This window comes from Trichosurus vulpecula, chromosome 8 (genome assembly GCF_011100635.1).
Source record: "Trichosurus vulpecula isolate mTriVul1 chromosome 8, mTriVul1.pri, whole genome shotgun sequence".
In the NCBI taxonomy this organism is placed as follows: Eukaryota; Metazoa; Chordata; class Mammalia; order Diprotodontia; family Phalangeridae; genus Trichosurus; species Trichosurus vulpecula.
The window spans coordinates 266624266-266644850 of record NC_050580.1 but is presented as its reverse complement, the minus strand read 5'-3'; the positions used below and the strand labels follow the sequence as shown (position 1 = coordinate 266644850).

Genomic DNA, 20585 nt, shown 5'->3' with positions numbered 1-20585 from the left:
TTGGTCTTATACCCCCACAACCACTGCTAGCCGGATTGTTGAAACAGCTGGGCAATCTAATGTTAGATAAAAGCGCTAACCCTATCCTTGTATCCACTCACAATTAAAAACTAAATATTAGTGTACAATCTTAGCAACATTTATTTATATTATTCATACTAATCTGATTACAATATAACATTAGCCTAATACAATCAGTTCTTAAAGTAGATATCACATGATTGTCAAGAAGCAAAGCTGCCTGGTTTGATAACAGCACATGATAAAATTTTAGTTCCCTTAAACGTTGATACAGAACTCACTGAAACAGCCCACATACTGAGAAAACTAGCTTTACTTTCATGTTCTTCTATTTTCGTGTTTCTTTCACTTCCTCTAGGAGAGGTTCCTGGAATGTATTCCCTCAGCGGGACAGTAATTCAGAATTTTGTTTTTCTATTTCCCAAATTATTCTAGTCTCAGCGTAGCGGACCTTAGCCAATTATATTGCAATAATCTCTCATTATTATGTTATCATTGTTTGTACTTTTAATATAATGCTATCATTTGTTTCTTTCCCAGAACCCCTAGTTGTCAGTGCCTTCCCTCTGAGGCTACCTTCCATCTGGAACCATCGCTGGATCTCTTGACTTTATTTTGCCACTGGACTTTAATAACTCTGAAGGAGAGAGTGAGACTGACGTGTGAAGCTCAGCCTCACTTAGATACAACTCCAATTCACCCTCGTGATGTCATTGGTCCTCTTTGAGAACGAAGGACGAACAACAAAGGGTTCTGCGTGAGGTTTCTACACAGCGGGAAGGACTTCCAGAATAGGTGCTGTGAGTTAAACTATTGTCGTATGTATTTCTTCTTTCACATGTGCCTTACTACCATTATGGTCTGAGTTTAAGTTGACTCCTCCCGTGGATGCTTTGTCTATTTGTGGGATGGAGTGAATCATATTTTTAGAAGAACATTTTGTATTAGCTGTCCCTACCATGTTATCTGAGCAAATACCTCTAGTTAAAAAAAAAAGTAACAAGGCTACTGGATGACTGTCTGTAGGGACTGCTGCATTTGACACTCAGGACCTACAGCAGGAAAGTTATCTCTATAACTGAGAGCAGCAGTAGCTTCCCTGTGGGAACCCAACCCGGCAACTACCCTAGAAATTGGAGAACATTGCTATCATTATTATTATTAATTATTTCTTCTTTCTCTTCCTCCTTTTTTCTCTTCATCTTCCTTCTCCTTCTACTCCTTCTTCTTTCCTTGCCACATGTGGTCCCTCCATCCGTGTGGGACACCATATCCTTTTATGTGAAGGAACATAATTTTAGTTGCTTATATTTTGTAAGATATTTTGTGGTTTGGGGTCTAGATTTTTTGGATTATTTATTTGGTTTTATTTATTATTTATTTTTATTATCTCTTTTCCCCCCAAAATCCAGAACAATTTACTTTTTGCCCTCTGCAGTTTCCATTTATGATTTCTTGATATACAGTTCTGAAAAAACAGGCTTTTTTAAAAAGCCCATTGTATTTCAAATAGAACAACTTGACCAGCCTTTAAACCCAAACCACTTTGGCTTTCATTGAATGGCCAATAATAGGTCTCAGGACAAGTCTCTGTGGCTCTTTGTTTAGAATTTTGATATCTTCAAATGGGTGTAAATAGCAATTGTTTTCTGTTCTGGTCAGAAACTTTGACAGTCTTCCCTTCCCAAACTGGTACCTGTGCGATGGTAAGTTAAGCCATCTTTTGTCTCAATTCTTACCTAGCCCTTAGCCATTGAATGGGCCTTGCGTCAGACAAACTGAGACCTGGGAAAGACCTTAATTTAGAAAGCCAAGGCCGCCCCACGGCATCCCGGACCACCACAGTCATCTTGACTTTGTCCCGCCATTGGATGTCCATGACTCTAGGGGAGAGAGCGAGGCTCTTAGCAAAGGCATAGCAAGCACAGTAGTGACAAAACATTCTCCCCGCAAGTCCAGGGCACACTTTCACAGAAGAAGAGGGGTATGATGGTTGTAACACACACAGAGTGGTATATGTTCATCCTCAGTGTTTAACATAGTACCTGGTACATAGGAAACACTTATTGATGCTAAGCATTATAAATGCTTATTGACTAATTGGCCCTTTCTCAGCAATATTGTTTTAAGACAAAAACCCCAAAATTCTGGATGTGGTTTCTTTTTTCTCATTTTGTTCCTTCCTTTCACCCCAGGTACCTGCAGTGCCACAAGAAGTTATGGATCTGAATAATACAAATGATTGCTTGATCAACATGACCACACTAAGAAGAAACATCAGTTTCCCCGCTCCCCTCTCGGTACCTACCCTGATGATTGCCCTTCTCTCATCCACCTCATTCATTATTGGTATCACCGCCAACGGCCTTTATCTATGGGTGCTAAGATTCAAGATGAAAAAGACAGTCAATACTCTCTTATTTTTCCACCTCATTCTCTCATATCTTATTTCTTCACTGACTATGCCTTTTAAGGTCACCTCCTACCTTCAAGGCAATCACTGGAGCTTTGGGATTGCCGCATGCAAAGTCTTCAACAGCACCTTTTCCTTGGGGATGTTTGCCTCTGTCTTTATCCTGTGTGCCATCGGTCTCGATCGCTACATTCTTACTCTGCATCCAGTATGGTCGCAGCAGCACCGACACACCCGTCAGGCTTCCCTCACTCTCCTAGGGATTTGGATCTTTGCAGCTGTCTTCAGCATCCCTTATCTGGTATTCCGGGAGACCCAAAAAGACGCCAATGGAGTGGTGACCTGCAAAAACAACTATGCTTTATTCAATAGCTGGCAAAGCCAGGAGAGCCAGGCATTGAGGAAAGGGGTCCACGTGACCTTATTCTTTAGCCGCCTCTGCCTGGGTTTTCTTCTGCCTTTATTCACCATTATATTTTGTTACAGTAGAGTAGCCCAGAAGATGAGACAGAGGGGCCTGATTAAGTCTGGCAAACCCTTTAAGGTTATGGTGACTTTTATTAGCTCTTTCTTTGTCTGTTGGATGCCTTACCATGTTTACCAGGGTTTACTTATCAATGAGACTCACTCACTAGCCATAAAACTAACTCTAATACTTACAGCCATTACTGTCTCATTTAACACTTTCTTTTCCCCCACATTTTATCTATTTATTGGGGAGAACTTCAAGAAGGTTTTCAAAGACTCCATGGTTGCTTTGTTTGAGTCATTTCTACATGAGGAGTCTTCCTTAGAGCAATCCCAAAACCTAAGTACAATAAAGTTAGTTTAAATTGTGGATCCCCAAGCAAAAATATCAGAAAAGGCCTTCTTCTTTTTTGTTCATCCCAAAATAAATATATCTTCCCCCAAAGACAGTTCTCTTTCCTTTTTTTGGGGGGGGGGAGAGTGGGGGGTGGGGAGGCCCTGAGTTTCCCACAATTTAAGGTCACTATTTCTGGCTTTGTTAATCAGCTGCCCTAGAAGAAAAACAACAGGTGACACTGTAAATAAACTAAATACCCAACTATGATTCCTATTTGAGCTACCTTTGTGTAATCTTTGACATTAGGACTAGAGAAATATTGATTCCTAAATGTCCCTGCTAGGCAAAGATCGCCATTCTTATTCGGAATATCCTAGCCATGGGGAAATTGACTGGAGTCCTCTCTTTCACAGCTATTCCCTAGGCAGCACCTGAACTATATTACTGGGGGTGATGGCCACATAAACATTATTAACAATAAAAGAAGCTGTAATTTTTCACTTCTTTTTTGTCTGTTTTTTGCCTGTTTTCCTTCACTACATTACTAATATGGAAATGTGCTTTACATGATTGCACATGTATAACCTATATCAAATTGCTTACCATCTCAAGGAGGGAGGAGATGAGGGAAGGAAAAAGAGAATTTTAAATTCGCAATTTTTTTAAAAAAATGTTAAAATTTGTTTTTACATGCAATTGGGAAAAAATAAAATATTATTAAAAGAACAACAAAAAAACAAAGATGGAGAAACTTTAATAAATAAATAAAAGAAGCTATACAAAGATGAAGCACATTCAAAAGATCACAGCGGGAAGGGAGGAGGGCAGACTTAGTTCTAGACCAGGCCTGAACAACCTGTGGCCAGCCAAAGGATTTCCTCTACATACAAAGGATGTTTTCCTCTACATTTTTCGTGGGCTGCCTGAAATCCTTTGGTGTGCCACAAGTAGGCCGCAGGTTGTGCATGCCTGTTCTAGACTGTAGGGCTCTAAAGTACATTGGCAATCATTCAAGTTAGTCAAGTTGAGTTGGAAAGGTACTTCTCGTATGAATTCCAACCCATTTAGACACTCTTTTGCTTGGACTCTTGTTTGCCCTTAGACCACATTTGCCCATTTTGTCCTTGGGATCCAGATGCTGCTGGGTCATGGGCACTACTCTTGACTTTATCCCATGCCAATTATCACTTTATGACAAATGACCCTTTTGTCAAAGAGGGGGGTGGCAAGGAACTTTATTTTGCTTCTGGACCCTCACTACTAGAACTGTTACTCCTGCAGATTGTCCTGCCCAGTTTAAACTGCATCAAAACTATTCTATACAGCACTTGCTGCCCAAGCACCTGGCTGGACCTACAGCTGGCTCCATACTCATGTGTGGCCTGGAGAAATAGAAGAAAAGCAAAATTCAGTATGGCTAGAACAAATCACTTAGCCTAACTCCATGTTGAGTATGTACATATTTTTAAAACCTCCTTTAACTATATATTGATTAAGCTCATAAAAAAGTGGTACTATATAATGACCAAACACAATTCTGAAGGACTCATGATGAAACATGCTATCCACCTCTAGAGAGAGACAGCTGATGGACTCAGGGGACAAATTGAAGTATATTTACTTTTCTTCTTTTTCTTTCTTTCCCTTCCCTTTCTTTCTTCCTCTGTCTTTGTCTCTGTCTCTGTCTCTCTCTCTCTCTGTCTGTCTGTCTCTCTCTCCATCTCTTTCTCTTTCTTTTTTAGACACAACTAATACAGGAATTTATTTTGCTGGACTATAAACATTTGTAATGGGTTTTGCTTACCTTGCCTCCTCAATGGGTAGAGAATGGGAGGATGGGAGGGGAAAAATTTAGAATTGAAAATAAAATAAAATTGAATTTTTAAAAAAGAGAGAAGGTGGAGCCAAGATGTCAGAGAAAAGGCACAGACTTGCCTGGGTTATCCTAAATTCCCCTCCAAACAACTTTACAATAATGCCTCAAAATGAATTCTGGGGTGGCATAACCCAAAAAGGATGGAGTAAAACAGTTTGCCAGCCCAAGACAATATAAAAGGTCAGCATGAAAGGTCTATCACACCAGAGTAAGAGTGGAGAACAGTCCAACATAGGCAATGCCCAACAAGCCAGCAGCAAGCCTTGGGGGCAATCAAATTGGCAGCAGTGTCTTCTAAAGCTCTCAGGCCATAGATGTTAATGAGGTCAGACAATTGTTTGGGAGTTTACAGGAATCCCTTTGCTGGCACTAGGTAAAAGATTCTGTTGCATTGACTATACATGGATTCAAGTCGATGTGCTGAGTCACAGTCCCAAAGTGAGGAGGAGCACTAGCACACCGGAGCTTACAAGCCATAGGGTAGCAGGGACCCTAGTCACAGTCCTATGGAGGAAAAGAGTCCACGTGGTTGCTCAAAGACCAGAGCACAGGCCAGGAGAGCAGCAAACATATCTCTCCTTAGAGCATACCACTTGGAAAAACTGAAAACTTATAGATCTCCAGAACTAGTTCTGAAAACAGGTACAAAAAAAAAAGCTAAAGCTTGGAACAGCACCTCCTGCACCCCTGGAGCAGAAACTAACTTAAAATAAAATTAAAAGTCAAGAAATAGGGTAGAAAATGAGCAAGAAACAAAAAAGAACCTGACCATAGAAAGTTACTATGATGAGAGGGAAGATCAAAACACAAACTCAGAAGAAGACAACAAAGGCAAAACTGTTAGATCCAAAGCCTCAAAGGAAAATATGAATTGGTCTCAGGCCCAAAAAGAAGTCCTGGAAGAACTTCAAAAGCATTTGAAAAATGAAATAAGAAAGGTAGAAGAAAAATCAGGAAAAGAAATGATAGTGATGCAAGAAAATCATGAAAAAAGAGTCAACGGCTTGGTAAAGAAGGCACAGAAAAAAAATACTGAAGAAAATAACACCTTAAAAACCAAATAGGCCAAATGGTAAAAGAGGGACAAAAATCTAGAAAAGAACTCCTTTAAAAGTAGAATTGACCAAATGGGAAAGGAGATGAAAAAGCTTGCTGAAGAAAATAATTCCTTAAGAATTAAAATTGGGCAAGTGGAAGTTAATGACTTCATGAGACATCAAAAAAGAATGAAAAAATAGATGTGAGAATAATATGTGAAAAAGATGTGGAAAAAATAAATGTGAAATATCTCACTGAAAAACAACTGATTTGGAGAACAGATGGAGAAGAGATAATGTGAGAATTATTGGACTACCTGAGAGCCACAATAAAAAAAGAACCTAGAAATCATCTTTCAAGAAATTATCAAGAAAACCTGCCCTGATATTCTAGAAAAAGAGGAAACTGAAAGAATTTACTGCTCACCTCCTGAAAGAGATTCCAAAATGAAAACTCCCAGGAATATTATAGCTAAATCCCAGAGCATCCTGGTCAAGAAGAAAATATTGCAAGCAGCCAAAAAAAAAAAAAAGTAAAATATCATTGAGCCACAATAAGGATCACACAAGATTTAGCAGCTTCTACATTAAAGGGTCAGAGGACTTGAATTGGATATTCCGGAGGGCAAAGGAGGTAGAATTACAACCAAGAATCACCCACCAAACAAGACTGAGTATAATCCTGCAGGGGGGAAAATGGATATTCAAAGAAATACAGAACTTTCAAGCATTCCTGATTAAAAGACCAAAGCTAAATAAAAAAAAATGTGACTTTCAAATACAAGAATCAAGAGAAGCATAAAAAGGTAAACAGGAAAAAGAAATCATAAATGATTCAATAAAGTTAAACCACTTACATTCCTACATGGGAAGGCAATACTTATAACTCCTAAGAATTTTCTCATTATTAGGGCAGTTAGAAGAAGTATACATAGACAGAGGGCACAAGTCTGAGTTGAATATGATGGGATGATACCCCAAAAAATAAAATTAAGCAGTGAGAAAGAGGAATACACTGGGAGAAGGGAGAAGGGAGAGGTAGAATGGGGTACATTATCTCACGTAACAGAGGCACAAAAGAACTTTTACAGTAGAGGGGAAGTTGGGGGACTTGAAGGGGGGATACTTGAACCTTACTCTCATTGGAATTGGCTCAAAGAGGAAAAAATATACACACTAAGTTGGGTACAAAAATCTTTCTTGTGATCCAGGAAAGTAGGAAGGGGAAGGGTGTAAGAGAAGACATAGGGGCTGACAGAAGGGAAGGAAGATTGGGGGAGGTGGTAGTTGGAAGCAAAACACTTTTAAGGATGGACAGGGTGAAAGGAGAAGGTAGGATAAATGGGGGAATAGGATGGAGGGAAATACACAGTAATCATAATTGTGAAAAAATTTTATAATAAGTTTCTCTGATAAAAGCCTCATTTCTCAAATATAGAGAACTGAGTCAAATTTATAAGAATACAAGTCATTGCCTAATTGCTAGTCAAAGGATATGAGCTGGCAGTTTTCAGATGAAGTAATCAAAGCTATCTATAGTCATATGAAAAAATGCTCTAAAACACTATTGATTAGAGAAATGCAAATTAAAATTACTCTGAGGTACCACCCTCATTTTGAGGTATCAAATTGGCTAACATGTCAGAAAAGGAAAATGATAAATATTGGAGGGGACGCAGGAAAACTGAGACATTAGCACACTGTTGGTGGAGCTGTGAACTGATTCAACCATTCTGGAGAACAATTTGGATCTATGCCCAAAGTGCTAAAACCTTATATACCCTTTGACCCAGCAATATCACTCCTAGGTCTGTATCCCAAACAGATTTTTTAAGAAGGGAAAAGGACTGATTTGTACAAAAATATTTATAGCAGTTCTTATTGTGGTGGCAAAGAATTGGAAATGTAGTGGATGCCCATCAATTGGTGAATGGCTGAAAAAGTTGTGGTATAGGATTGTGATGGAACACTATTGTGCTATAAGAAATGACAAGCAGGATGCTTTCAGAAAAACCTGGAAAGACTTACATGAACTGATGCAAAGTGAAATGAGCAGAATCAGAACACTGTACACAATAACAGTAATACTGCATGCTGATTGACTGGGAATTACTTAGCTATTCTCAGTAATACAATAATCCAAGACAATTCTAAAGGACTTACGATGAAAAATGCTATCCATGCCCAGAGAAAGAACTGATGGAGTCTAATGCAGATAGAAGCATACTTTTTTTAAACTTTCTTTATTTTTCTTTATTTGCGGGGGGGCAGGTTATGTTTTCTTTTGCCAACAGGACTAACATGGAAATATATTTTGCATGATTGCACATGTATAACATATCAAATTGCTTGCCTTCTCAAGGAGGAGTGAGGGAAGGTGACGCAGGGAGGGAGAGAATTGGGAACTCAAAATTTTTTAAATGAATTTTATCAATCCCTTTTACATGTAATTGGGAAAAAAATTAATTTTTTTTTGGAGGGGGGAAGGCAGGGCTATTGGGGTTAAGTGACTTGCCCAAGGTCACACAGCTAGTAAGTGTGTCAAATGTCTGAGGTCACATTTGAACTCAGGTCCTCCTGACTCCAGGGCTGATGCTTTACTCAATGTGCCACCTAGCTGCCCCCAAAATTAAATTTTTTAAAAGAAAAATTAAAAAAGAGAAAAACATGTTGTTTCAGTCAAAGAGGCAAAGTCAAGAAACAGAAGCTAAGATGGCCTCATGTTGGCAATATTGAAGCGGATATGCTCTCCTCTCTTGGCTTTTCTGGCACTGTTCTCTTCTGGTTTTCCTACCACTTAGACCTCTTCTTCAGTACCTCCCTTAGTTCTCTTCTTTTTCCCTATACCCCACAACATAGATGTTCTCCCATGTTTCGTGTGTAACCCTTTCTCCTCTCTTGCTGATTTCATACACTCTAGTGGATTTAGCCATCTCTTCCATTTGAACACAAAAGCATGCCATAAATCATGGGCCATGTATGCCATCACAGCCACTGGCCCTGCCTAGAATGTGGCAGCATCACTGCCCAGCACAACTGACCCTACTCTCTGCATATCCTAGAGCAAAGCTTCTTAAACTGTGGGTCATGACCCCATATAGGGTCGCCAAAAATCTGGCAACAGTAAAAGGTTTCTGAACATGCAAGGACCAAAAATTAATTAAAAAGCAAATGCGTAATGAATCCAAGGTGTTTCTGGCAGCATTTGCCCATGCTGCATCATGCAATTTCACAGTAGTCTTGGTTCTGAACACACAACACGCACACTTTGCACTGTGCATATCATCAAGATGTGCAAGGCCAACAAACGCTGCCAGAAACACCTCGGCTCAGATTCTAGACTACTGTGTATTATAATTGCGGTGTTTTTACTGTACATACAAAGTTTTCTGCTCTTATAGAAACGTAATAGTTTAATTACAGAAAATAAAGACTTTTAATATTTTCCTACCATCGTTCCTCAGCACGTAAGTATCAAATTCATATACCTTTGGATTGCATTGTGTTAGAAGGTTTGCTTTTTTAAATTGCTGTTATTTCCTTCTTTTACAGAAACATAAATGTTTAATTACAGCAATAAAGACAAATGCCCATTAATAATATTTCTCAACCATCACCACTGTATGTGTATGTAAGTGTGAACATCAATTTTTTAAATTAAGCACAAATGTAATTTCATAAGCTAAAGCTAGTATTTACTTGAGAAATTATTAGCAATATTTATAAGACAAAAATCTTTTTTGGTTATGGATAAATGGCTAAACTTAGACAGAAGAGGTAAAAATATTGATGACAATGCAACAGAGTCTTTGCTACCAGGTTGTAGTACACCTAAAATGACAAGAAAAATAAAATAGGTCAAATCATTTTTGCAATATGGATTTACTTCCAATGATGATGATGGTGTGGAAAAACCTCTTTGCTTAATTTGTAATAAGTTTTGGCTGCGGAGAGCCAAATGGTAAAATTATGTGTATGCCAAAGAATTGTTTTTAAATAAATTTCTTTATGATTTGTTATCAGTAAATGTTTGATTTGTATACCTATTTTATATACCTATATACCCGGGGTCACATAAAAATTTCTCAGGCAAAAAGGGGTCCTGAGTGGGAAAAGCTTAAGAAGCCTTGCCCTAGAGAAAAAGGAAGGGCCAACGGGACAGCTCCCTAAGGTTCTGCCCCCCTCCCCACTCTATCCATCTATCTATAACCTAAAGGGGAGGCTCGACGCGGCTGTTCCTAAGAGTGTGCCAGAACACCTGCCCCACACTCTATACACAACTAGTCATACAGATGATTACCAAATCTGTGTGTCGCTTTGACCTCTTACCCAAGTGTCAGGTTTACATTTCCAAATTTCTACCAAATCTGTTCATCTATGAAGCTCAAAATATTCCAACCTGAACCTCAAAATCTTTCCCCCAAACCCTATTTCTCTTCCTGACTTCCGAGGTTGTATTCTCGGCACCACGATTTCCCTCAGCACCCAAGACCGCAGCTTTGAGACGCCTCTTTTACTCGTCTCTCACTACCAGTCCAATTAGTCACCAGGTCTTCTTTGATCCTTCAAACCCCATGTAACCTTCGGGTTTCTAATTCTCTAACGCCTCGGTCGTGTGATTTCGTGCACTACGGCTATCTGTCGGTGTCTCGTCTGCCTATGTCTTAGGTGGCACTTTCCTCAGCAGCTGCTTTACCGCCACAGTCACGATGCTCCTCCTGATTTGGGAAGATACTGACGGACGGACGTCTGCACGTAGAGGGGAGGCTGGTATTGTCGTCACTGCTGTTATTACGACTTGTTGCCCAATGAAACTTCAAGGGCCATTCTCATTTGGGGGTTCTTCCTAGGCAGAAGAAACTTGCATTGAGTACGACTTCTTGTAATGCTTTCTGCTTACACTTAGAGCTTGGTCAGACATCGAAGATGCCAAGGTCATCCACTGCATCCCGGGCCATCACCGGTCATCCTGACTCTTGTCTTGCTACTGGACTTCGATGACCCCGAAAGAGAAGGTGAGGCTGATGATGTTGTGCAATTCTGCCTCACTTGAATCCAATGCGTGCAGGAGCCGAGACACCACCTGAGGTGTCCTGTGATGACCTGTGACCCTCTTCAAAAATGAAGGACAGACAACAACAACTCACCCAACCACGACCCAGATTCAGGCCCTCATCATCGCTGAACTAGACTGTTGCAATAGCATCCTCATTGGACTACATGTCTCATCTCTCGCCAATCTGTCCTCCAGGCAGCTGCCAAAATCATCTTTCTAAAGCACTTGTTGTTCATGTCAGTCCGCCATTTTCAGTCGTGTCTGACTCTTCCTGACCCCAATTGGGGTTTTCTTGGCAGAGATATTGGAGTAGTTTGCCACTTCCTTTTCTACCTCATTTTACAGATGAGGAAACTGAGGCAAACAGTGTTAAGTAACTTGCCCACAGCTAGTGAGTGTCTGAGGCCAGATTTGAACTCAGGAAGATGGGTCTTCCTGCCTGCAGGCCCGGCACTCCATCTACTGTACCACCTAGTTGTCAATTTCCTGTTCTAGAATGTTCAGTGGCTCCCTATTGCCTCTAGAGTATAATACAAAGTCCCCTTTTAGATCCAGAAAGCCTTAGACAATTTGGTTCCAACTCGCTTTTGTTCGGTGATAACCCATTATCCCATCTCCAGTCTTCCACATTCCACCCAAACTAGTCTAATTGCTCGCTGTTCTCTATATTTAGCATCCTATCCCATAGCTCTGTGTCTCCGCATGGGTGCTCCCCTGCTCTTCTCAACATGTACTTCCTCCTCTCCACGTTTTAGAATCCCTTGCTTCTTTCAAGTCTCAGCTCAGGTACCATTGTCTATAGGAAGATTTTCCTGGTAACCTTCTCATTAATACTGTCTCCTCCTCCTCCTGACACTATCATCTGTCCATATGTTATACCCACCCCCACCCGCACCTTCAATAGAATGTGGCCTCTTCACAGATAGGGAATGTTTTTTGTTTTGTCTTGTAACTTCACCACAAAGCACCATGCCTTACACAAAACAGGCTTTTAATAACTATTTGTTGGACAGAATCAAATTAGAAATTACCAGATCCCACAAAGATAGCTTCCTTTGTACCTCTTACACTTACCCTTCTCAAAAGCATCCCAGAGTTCCTGTCCCCAACAAAGGTCTCAGTTATGAGTTCTGCTCAATGCACTAGGTCTTTGCCAGGAATGCGCACACAACACAGGGAACATAAAATATAGACGATCGGGAGGAATAAAAAGACTGCAGAACTATACTGCTCTGCCACAATCAAGTATCACATGGTTTCTCTTAAGTCCCTAATGTCTATTCTTCTGATACAGGGTGAGAGCCACCAGCAGCTGAGGATCTCCTTCCTTATATAATACTCATAAGAAGCCCAGGAATTGCGGAGATACTGATGCCGCTGTAGGGGAAGCAGCAGCAGCTGCTTCCATGGTCTCATAGCCCTGCTCCCTTGCTTCCCTGTTTGTAGCAATACTAAACATAACAAATTGCAGTAAGTTCTTTGAATTGTTGTTACCTTCCCCCCGTACTACCTCATTACTGGTTTTGCTAATTCTTATTTTGCGCCTGCATCCCTAGGCCCTGTTGTTTTTCTGCTGTCAACATCTTCTCTAGTATATACACTAATGTGTCCTTTGCCTCCGGATATTTTTAAACTCTTGGATATGTTCACCCCACATCTCTTGATCCCTATCATGGCAGACCTCCATGCTACCAACAAACTCCTAACCCTCCCTCAACCTGCCAAAAATCAACCAATCTTAGGTCTATGGTATCAAGAAGGCAGCATAGAATAATGGAAACTACATGGGTTCTAAAGTGAAGAGGACCTGGGTTTAAATCCTGTCCCTGTACTACCCTTGGAACCTTGGGGAAGTTCTCTTTGGGCTCTCAGTTCCTAATCTATAAAAGAAGGAGACTGGATCAACTATGAGATGCCTTCTGGCTCCAAACTCATAATCCTATGCTTTTAATCTTCCGGTACACCTCAGTATTTTGGAAGATTTCTAGTTACCCCATAACACAGGTCTCCTTCCTGACATGTTCCTTCAACCCCAGCACAGGGTCCCACTCCTAGGATGGGGGCAAGTTGAACAGGACAATCTCTCTCCATAGCATTGCTTAAGGCAAAAGAGACAAGGAAAAATAGAGAGCAAAAACAAAATAGATTCTATGGTAGGTGTCCTTAGGTCCTAGTTCTGTATAGTTGTATTAAGTTTATATTTTTGTAACATTTTACTCTGAATATAACTTCAGGTCTTATCCATGTGTGTTTGCCCTATCTCTGCTATTATATTATAAGTTCTTCAAGGGTAAGGAGTAGGTCTATTATCATATTTCTTTGCCATTTCCCTATAGTGCTCTGTACACAGCAGAAGCTCAGTGGGGAAAAAATGAAACTAGGAATTGAGCTTGCTGATTTGAAATATATGAAAGAAACCAATTTCAACTAAAAAATGAGGAAGTTGAGCGAAGCCCTTAAAAGAATGCTATAACTCTCTCCATTGCAGAGGTGAGGGACTATGGATGCATATAGAGGAGGCAGCTAGGTGACACAGTCGATAGAGTACAAGTCCTGCAGTCTGGATGGGACAGAGTTCAAATCTAGCTTAGCCACAGAATTCACTGACCCTGTCTGCCTCAGTTTCCTCAACTGAAAATGGGGTTAATAATAGCCCCTACTTCCCTGGGTTGTCATGAGGCTCAAATGACATGTTTATTGAATTGAACTAAATTATATTCAATAGTTAACAAAAAGAAACTTACCAATACACAGCAGCAGAAGGAGGGTCAACAAAGATAAGCACTAAGGACTCCTCAAGTTAACTCAGCCAGATTCATTCCATTGTCCGAATGGCCCATCACGGTCCACCAGTCAAGTATTAGGACTTCCTTGGAGCTCCCCTTGCTATTTTCAAGTACACTTAGAGCATATGTAGGAATGGATCATAAAGAAAACATGGTCAAACAAGAAAATGAGAAGAATGCTTTGTCATAGAGAAGACATGCAGATTTAAAGGGGCATAAATTATAAAAAGGGCTTTTTTAGACCATGATGCAATTACATTAGATGTAAATAAGGATAGCATAAACAAATGGTATAGGCCTGTGTAGAAATTTTTAAATGATTTATTGGACGATTATTGGATTGAAGAAAAAAGATAAGCGCAATAACAAATATGTTCAAAGATAACAGCAAACCAAACACATGTCAAAATTTGTCATATGCAAGCAAAGCAGTATTCAGAAACAAATTCATCACATCAAATGACCATATCCAAAATATAAATAAGAGGAACTCAATGAGCTGAATCTTTATTTTTAAAAAATAGAAAATTCATAATACACAAAAAGGAAGCAGATAGGGTAGAGATCATAAAAATTAGAGCAGCAATGAAAAAAGAAGAAACTAGAAGAAAAATAGAACTTATCCTTTAAAGAACTATTTTTGGAAAGGAATGATAAAATTGCTAAACAACTAGTAAATTTAATCAAGAAAAGGAAAACTACAACTCAGACAATCAAAACAAAAAACGATAAAGGAAAATACCACAAATAAAAAAGAATTTAAGGAAATTGTCAGAGATTACTATATATAATTTTATGCTAATAAATGTGAAAGTTTATAAGATAAATACTTTAAAAATATAAGATGCCCAAACAAACAGAAAAAAGGAAACAACTTAAATAGATAAATCTCAGGGAAAAGATCAAGTATATCAATCATAATCTGTCATATTAAAAAGCACCAGGCCCAGCAGATTCATAAATTATTTCAAAGAACAAACAATCATTAATCTCACAGAGTATTTCTAAATACAGAAAAAGACAGTATGTTATACATTTCTTTCCATGAGACAAATGTCATTTTGACACTCAAACTTGATAAACATAAAGCTCAAAAAAGAAAACTCTGGACCAATATCATGAATCATTACTTCAAGTATTTATCACTCACTCTGTGTGGGTATTCTTTCACCAATGAAGATCATAACCCCTCTGAGCCCTAGTAGATGGTTTCATGAATTTTGTTATGGATGAAAGTAGTCATCACTTGGTAGTCAACCCCCTGGTCATGAGGCTCTCCAAATTTAGTTGTCTTGATCTTAGATTACAAACAGAGAGTCCATCGGTGGGCTCACTCTTCAAACCTTTTTAGCTGACACTGTGCTGGTTCAATAACTTAATGTCACTTTCAATCCACAATGAAGAATGAGAATAAGACCTTATTGGAAAATCATTCTTAGTTTTAAGAATGTCTCCTATCATGTTCATTAATACAAATGAAAAAGACCTACTCACTTTCACTCTCAATCACATCCAACCTTACCACTCCAATCTAAATCCATGAGCTGCTGGCTTCTCTACTCCTCAAAATTTGGGGGCCTCTAATTTCCCATTTATATTGCTAAAGACCCAGAACTACGACACCAAATATATAACATCTGTCCAGATGATATCATCACATTCCCCAATGCTGATATAACACCATAGGGAGTTACCCTGGATTTCCAGTCCCTCTTGCCAGCTAAACAAGCAGGAAATGTCTAACTCTGGAACCACTCTGATTTACCCTTTTCTTATGTAGCCACATAGCCCAAGTGAAATGGTACAGGCTGAGGGAACCCATATCAGTGGGACCCATACCAACTACTGTCCACCCTCCCCACATTCTAGAAACCCTCCAACTCTCCACAGCCACAGGCCAATGCCCCTCAGCTGTCTCAAGAGGTCCACACCCAAACAAATACCCCCATGGGCACATCTAAAACATTGATTCACTGTGTACAAGCATATATACACAAAAAAAACCCAAAAGCCCAAACTTCTCACAAATTTAAGTCATACTCCATCAGCACCTATAAATTCTTATTTTTGGGCACTCTGTTCTGCATTCAACAGCCCAGAATGGCTTCAATCCATATGTATCAGTGGAAGGCTGGGGTCAGATTACCCCTTCCCCAGCTATTTACCAAATACACTCATCAGGTAAAAACATAACTCCATTGTTCATTAAGTATGAATAAGGCCTAGACACTTCCCTAGATACGATATGAAGTCTGTTGAGATCGTCTGAGAGATGTGGTTATGTCTATATAAAATTCTCTCCCTCTTTGTCTCCACCTCTTGGCTTCCTTCAAACCCCAGCTAAAAACCCACTTGGACAGGAAGCCCTTCCTGATCCCTCTTAATTCTAACGCCTTCCCTCTGTTGATCATTTCCAACTCATCCTCAATATAGCTTGTTTGTACATAATTATTTGCATGTTGTTTGTCTCCCTCATTAGATCATGAGCTCCTCAAGAGAAGGGACTGGACTGTCTTTACCTGTCTTTGTATGCCTAGCACAGTGCCTCATATGGAGCTGGTGTGTAGTAAATGTTTATTGACTGACCGGCCTAGTTAAAATGAGAGACTTCTGAGCCAGTGGCAGGCCAGGAAGGTGTAGCTCTGCCCAAGCCTCTGGGCTTGTTGCTTAGGGGTGGGGTTGGGGGTAGAAGAAGAGAACCTCAGCCTCAACTTTGGTCCAATTCCTCCCAACTTTGTCTGGAGGTCCCTGAAAACTTCAAAGGATTGACTGAAACTCCCAGCATGCCATCCCTGTATTATTCCCCAGAACAGCAGCAGTGGCAGTGTTTGCATTGCAAGCCAAGAATAGATTGGATGTAATAAGGAAAGCAAATTCAAGACTCCATATATAGGACAGAAACTAGCCACACTATACCTAAGGCATCTTGAGGATACTAGCAAAAGGATTTCCAGGAACTATGAATTACCCTCCTTTGCCACATGTGTTCTAAACTCAAGCCCATTCTCTCCTAAATTTTGTGTATTTGTGGGACAGTGTGTCACAGACTTTTAAGGATTTGTTTTTATAACAGCTGTTCAAATGGTATCACCTTAGTAAATACTTCTTTCTAAAAGCTAATGGCCTAGCTGACTAAAGCCTATCAATTGATAATCTTGCTGGATGGGGGGTGGGGTGGAGTATACCAACAGGCACTTGTGAAGAAACCTAATCCTCACCCCAGAGCTACCCCTAGAGCCCTGACGGCATGTGGTAGCCATGTTCTAGGGACCCAACTCCTCAATGTGAGTAGATAATAGTTGGGATAGTAAGTTGAGATAATACAGGACTTCATAACAAGATGCCTGTCAAGGGATTTGGGGCAGCTGTCACATGACCCACAGCAATCGGCCATCTTTGGTCTGTCTCTAGTCTGACCCACCGGCAGTCCAACGAAATTTACAAGCTGTGCAGGTCTGGGATAATAGTTCTAGCATAGACCAGCACAAGGAAATGGATCAATCAACATTTATTAAGCATCGACCAGGTGTCAAGCACTAGGTGGCCCAGTGGATAGAATACCAGGCCTGGAGTCTGGAAGATTCATCTTTTCTAGTTCAAATCCAGCCTCAGACATTTACTAGCTGTGGGACCCTGGGCAAGTCACTTAACCCCATGTGCCTCAGCTTCCTCCTCTGTAAAATGAGCTGGAGAAGGAAATGGAAAACCACTCCAGTATCTTGGCCAGGAAAAGCCCAAATGGGGACATGACCCAACAACAACAAATGTGTCAGGCACTGTGCTAAGGTGTCATTAGGATGCAAAAAGAGGCCAAAGGCAGTCTCTGCCCTCAAGGAGCTTTCCATCTAATGCTGTGGTTTACAATCTAATGGTATTAGATTAATTAATAGAATGCACTCAGGTGCTGGCACCAGCCCCTCTAAGGTTAGCTTCCATCTATTCTGTATCTATTCTGTATGTTTTGAGATCCACATACACACACATACAGATACAGAGAGACGGAGACAGAGGGAGACAGAGAGACAGAGACAGAGAGAGACAGAGAGAGACAGAGACAGAGAGAGGGACAGGCAGAGAGACAGAGAGAGAGAGACAGGCAGAGACACAGAGAGACAGAGACAGAGACAAAGAGAGACAGAGACAGAGAGAGAGACAGAGACAGACATAGAGAGAGAGAGAGAGAGAGAGAGAGAGAGAGAGAGAGAGAGAGAGAGAGAGAGAGAGAGAGACTCTCTAACCCCTTGAGGGCAGAGACTTTGTTTTTTCTTTGAATCCCCAGAACTTAACATAGAGCCTGGTGGTAGACATTAAATAAATACTTGTTGATTAATTAATCCCTCTCTTATAGACTAGAGAATAATTAACACTCTGGGTAGTTGTGAGGGTTTCTTGTGTTATTACTCAGCTATCTTCTCCTTTACTCATGTAACCGCTTCAGAAACCACCTTCAATTTCTGGTTTTCAGCTCCATTACACATTCACCCAGGTCTTGATTCAAAATGTGTTTCTGAACACCATCTGCACAGTAATGTCTTAATTACAACTCCCCTTTCCCCTATTCCCCTACATCAGGGGTGATTTACTTTGTATCATGCATCACACTCAGTTTCAGCCTGTGTCACAATCCTCTGGACAGGTCCATCGAAAAAAGCATAATCTCTGCATAGCTCTGTCTTGTAATAAGCAGATGGTCTCCTTTCCCAAATTATTTTCAATTTGAATACACACACAGTAGTTACAGTAATTTGCTAATTTCTTCATATAGCTTTTCCTGACTAGAATTTTATTTTAATAACTATAAAACCAATGACACAAATCATTTTAAAAGTAAAAATTCATAATGCGCCAATAATTAAGACGTTTAGCAACTCAGGCAAGAAAGAATATTATATTTTTTACTGTGCTATTTGGATCTCAGTGAAGCATTTTATAGTCTTCACTAGTATGAATTAGAGAGCCTGATATACCAACAGCAGTACTAAAATGCCCAACAGAGTTGCCATCTTTATTCTTATCACAGTGTAACTTTCCTTCTGCATGGGTTTCAAATGAGCCCCCAGGTGATTCAGTGGATAAAGTGCCAGAGTCAGAAAACCCCGAGCTCAAATATGCAGTCAGATTTACTTACTTAACCTCTATCTGCTTCAACCCATAAAATGGGAACGAGATCAGCTACCTCCCTGAATTGTGAGAATAGAATGAGATACTATTTGTAAAGCATTTTGCAAACCCTAAAGCATCACATGATGCTACCTCTTGGAAGTTTGTTTCCCTACAAGGCCACGTATGTATCAGTTAACTGTTATCACCAAAACAGGGAGGATTAGACATAATCTCACTGCTTTACTTACCCCAAGTTTGGCATCAGCAGCATCAACTCCAGGCTAAGCTAAAAACTAAATTTAAAGTATTCATAGCAGTAGTTCTGCCCAAATTTACTATCTATCCACAAGAATTTAGGTGTTCTAGCATCTATATTAATACGATGGGCAACACATTCAGTTTTTTATGCTACTTAGTATCACGTGGCTAGACAATTTGCCATTCTATGGGAACCCTGTCGGAGGGACATTCTGTAAGACAATAATTTTATTAAGACAGCTTCTGTTTAGAGCACACACAGCAATGACACATGCTATAATGCATTCAGGAAGACTGCAATTGGTTCGGCTAGGTCACTATTCCCCAATGGACCTTAAAGAACTTCATAGACAGTAAGTTTTCCATACTTTTGAAGTAACTACAAATGAGAGTGGATAGCTGCAGAGATTAAATATAAAAGCCCTTGAGACAGTTATCTAGGGACTCTGCATAAAGTTGGCACAAATGGATACCCTCAAAATCACACACATGTGCAAGAAGTTCTATGTTTTGCAGAGTTACTATAGCATTGTGAACTGAGACAAAATCTTGTAGAAAGCTCACATCTTAGAGGGAGGGAGCGGTACAGTGGGAATAGCACTAGATGTGGTATATAGATTTCTTCTGTTCAAATCTTGCTCATTATTACCTGAGACCAAAGGTAAGTTAAATTTCTCCGGACATATTTTCTCATCTGTAAAATTAAGTTATTGGAACAGATTTCAAACTTAGTATTCTTTGAGTTTTAAGTGCTATGATCTATCTGCACTAGAGAAATTCTATAGGAAGAATACTCAACCCAGAGTCTGGGGACTTTTTAAAAAATACTCTGATAACTATATTTCAACGCATTAGTTTTTCTTTGTGAGCCCACGTGTTTTAATTTATGGGTTTAAATACACAAATGCAAAGGGGCCCGTAGGCCTCAGCAGAGCGCCAAATAGGGTTATGACATACACACAACAACAAAAAAAACCCTAAGAACTCTTGCTCTCCAAGTAGAATCGAATAGCATCATGAAGCTAAATTAACATTAAATCAGAAGAAAGGATAAAGATAAGAGACCCAAACAATGACAGAATGTCAACCTCTATTCTCTATTTATGGAACCTGACTCCGAAAAAAGGAAAGGTATGGAAGACATGGATGCTACTTATCACCAATTCTTGTAGAACTTTAACTGACATAAAAGTCACCAGAGTGAGAGGCCCGTAAGAGCTCAGAAATCAC

At 39.9% G+C, this 20585-nt stretch overlaps 1 protein-coding gene across 1 annotated transcript; it reads left to right on the top strand.

Annotated features, from left to right (window-relative positions):
* The first annotated feature begins 2240 nt into the window (after nucleotides 1–2240).
* Nucleotides 2241–3304, top strand: GPR33 (G protein-coupled receptor 33). The gene has a single exon (XM_036737100.1). It carries the CDS (start codon nucleotides 2241–2243, stop codon nucleotides 3264–3266), a length of 1026 nt encoding a protein of 341 aa, XP_036592995.1. The 3' UTR covers nucleotides 3267–3304.
* Nucleotides 3305–20585: the final 17281 nt, after the last annotated feature.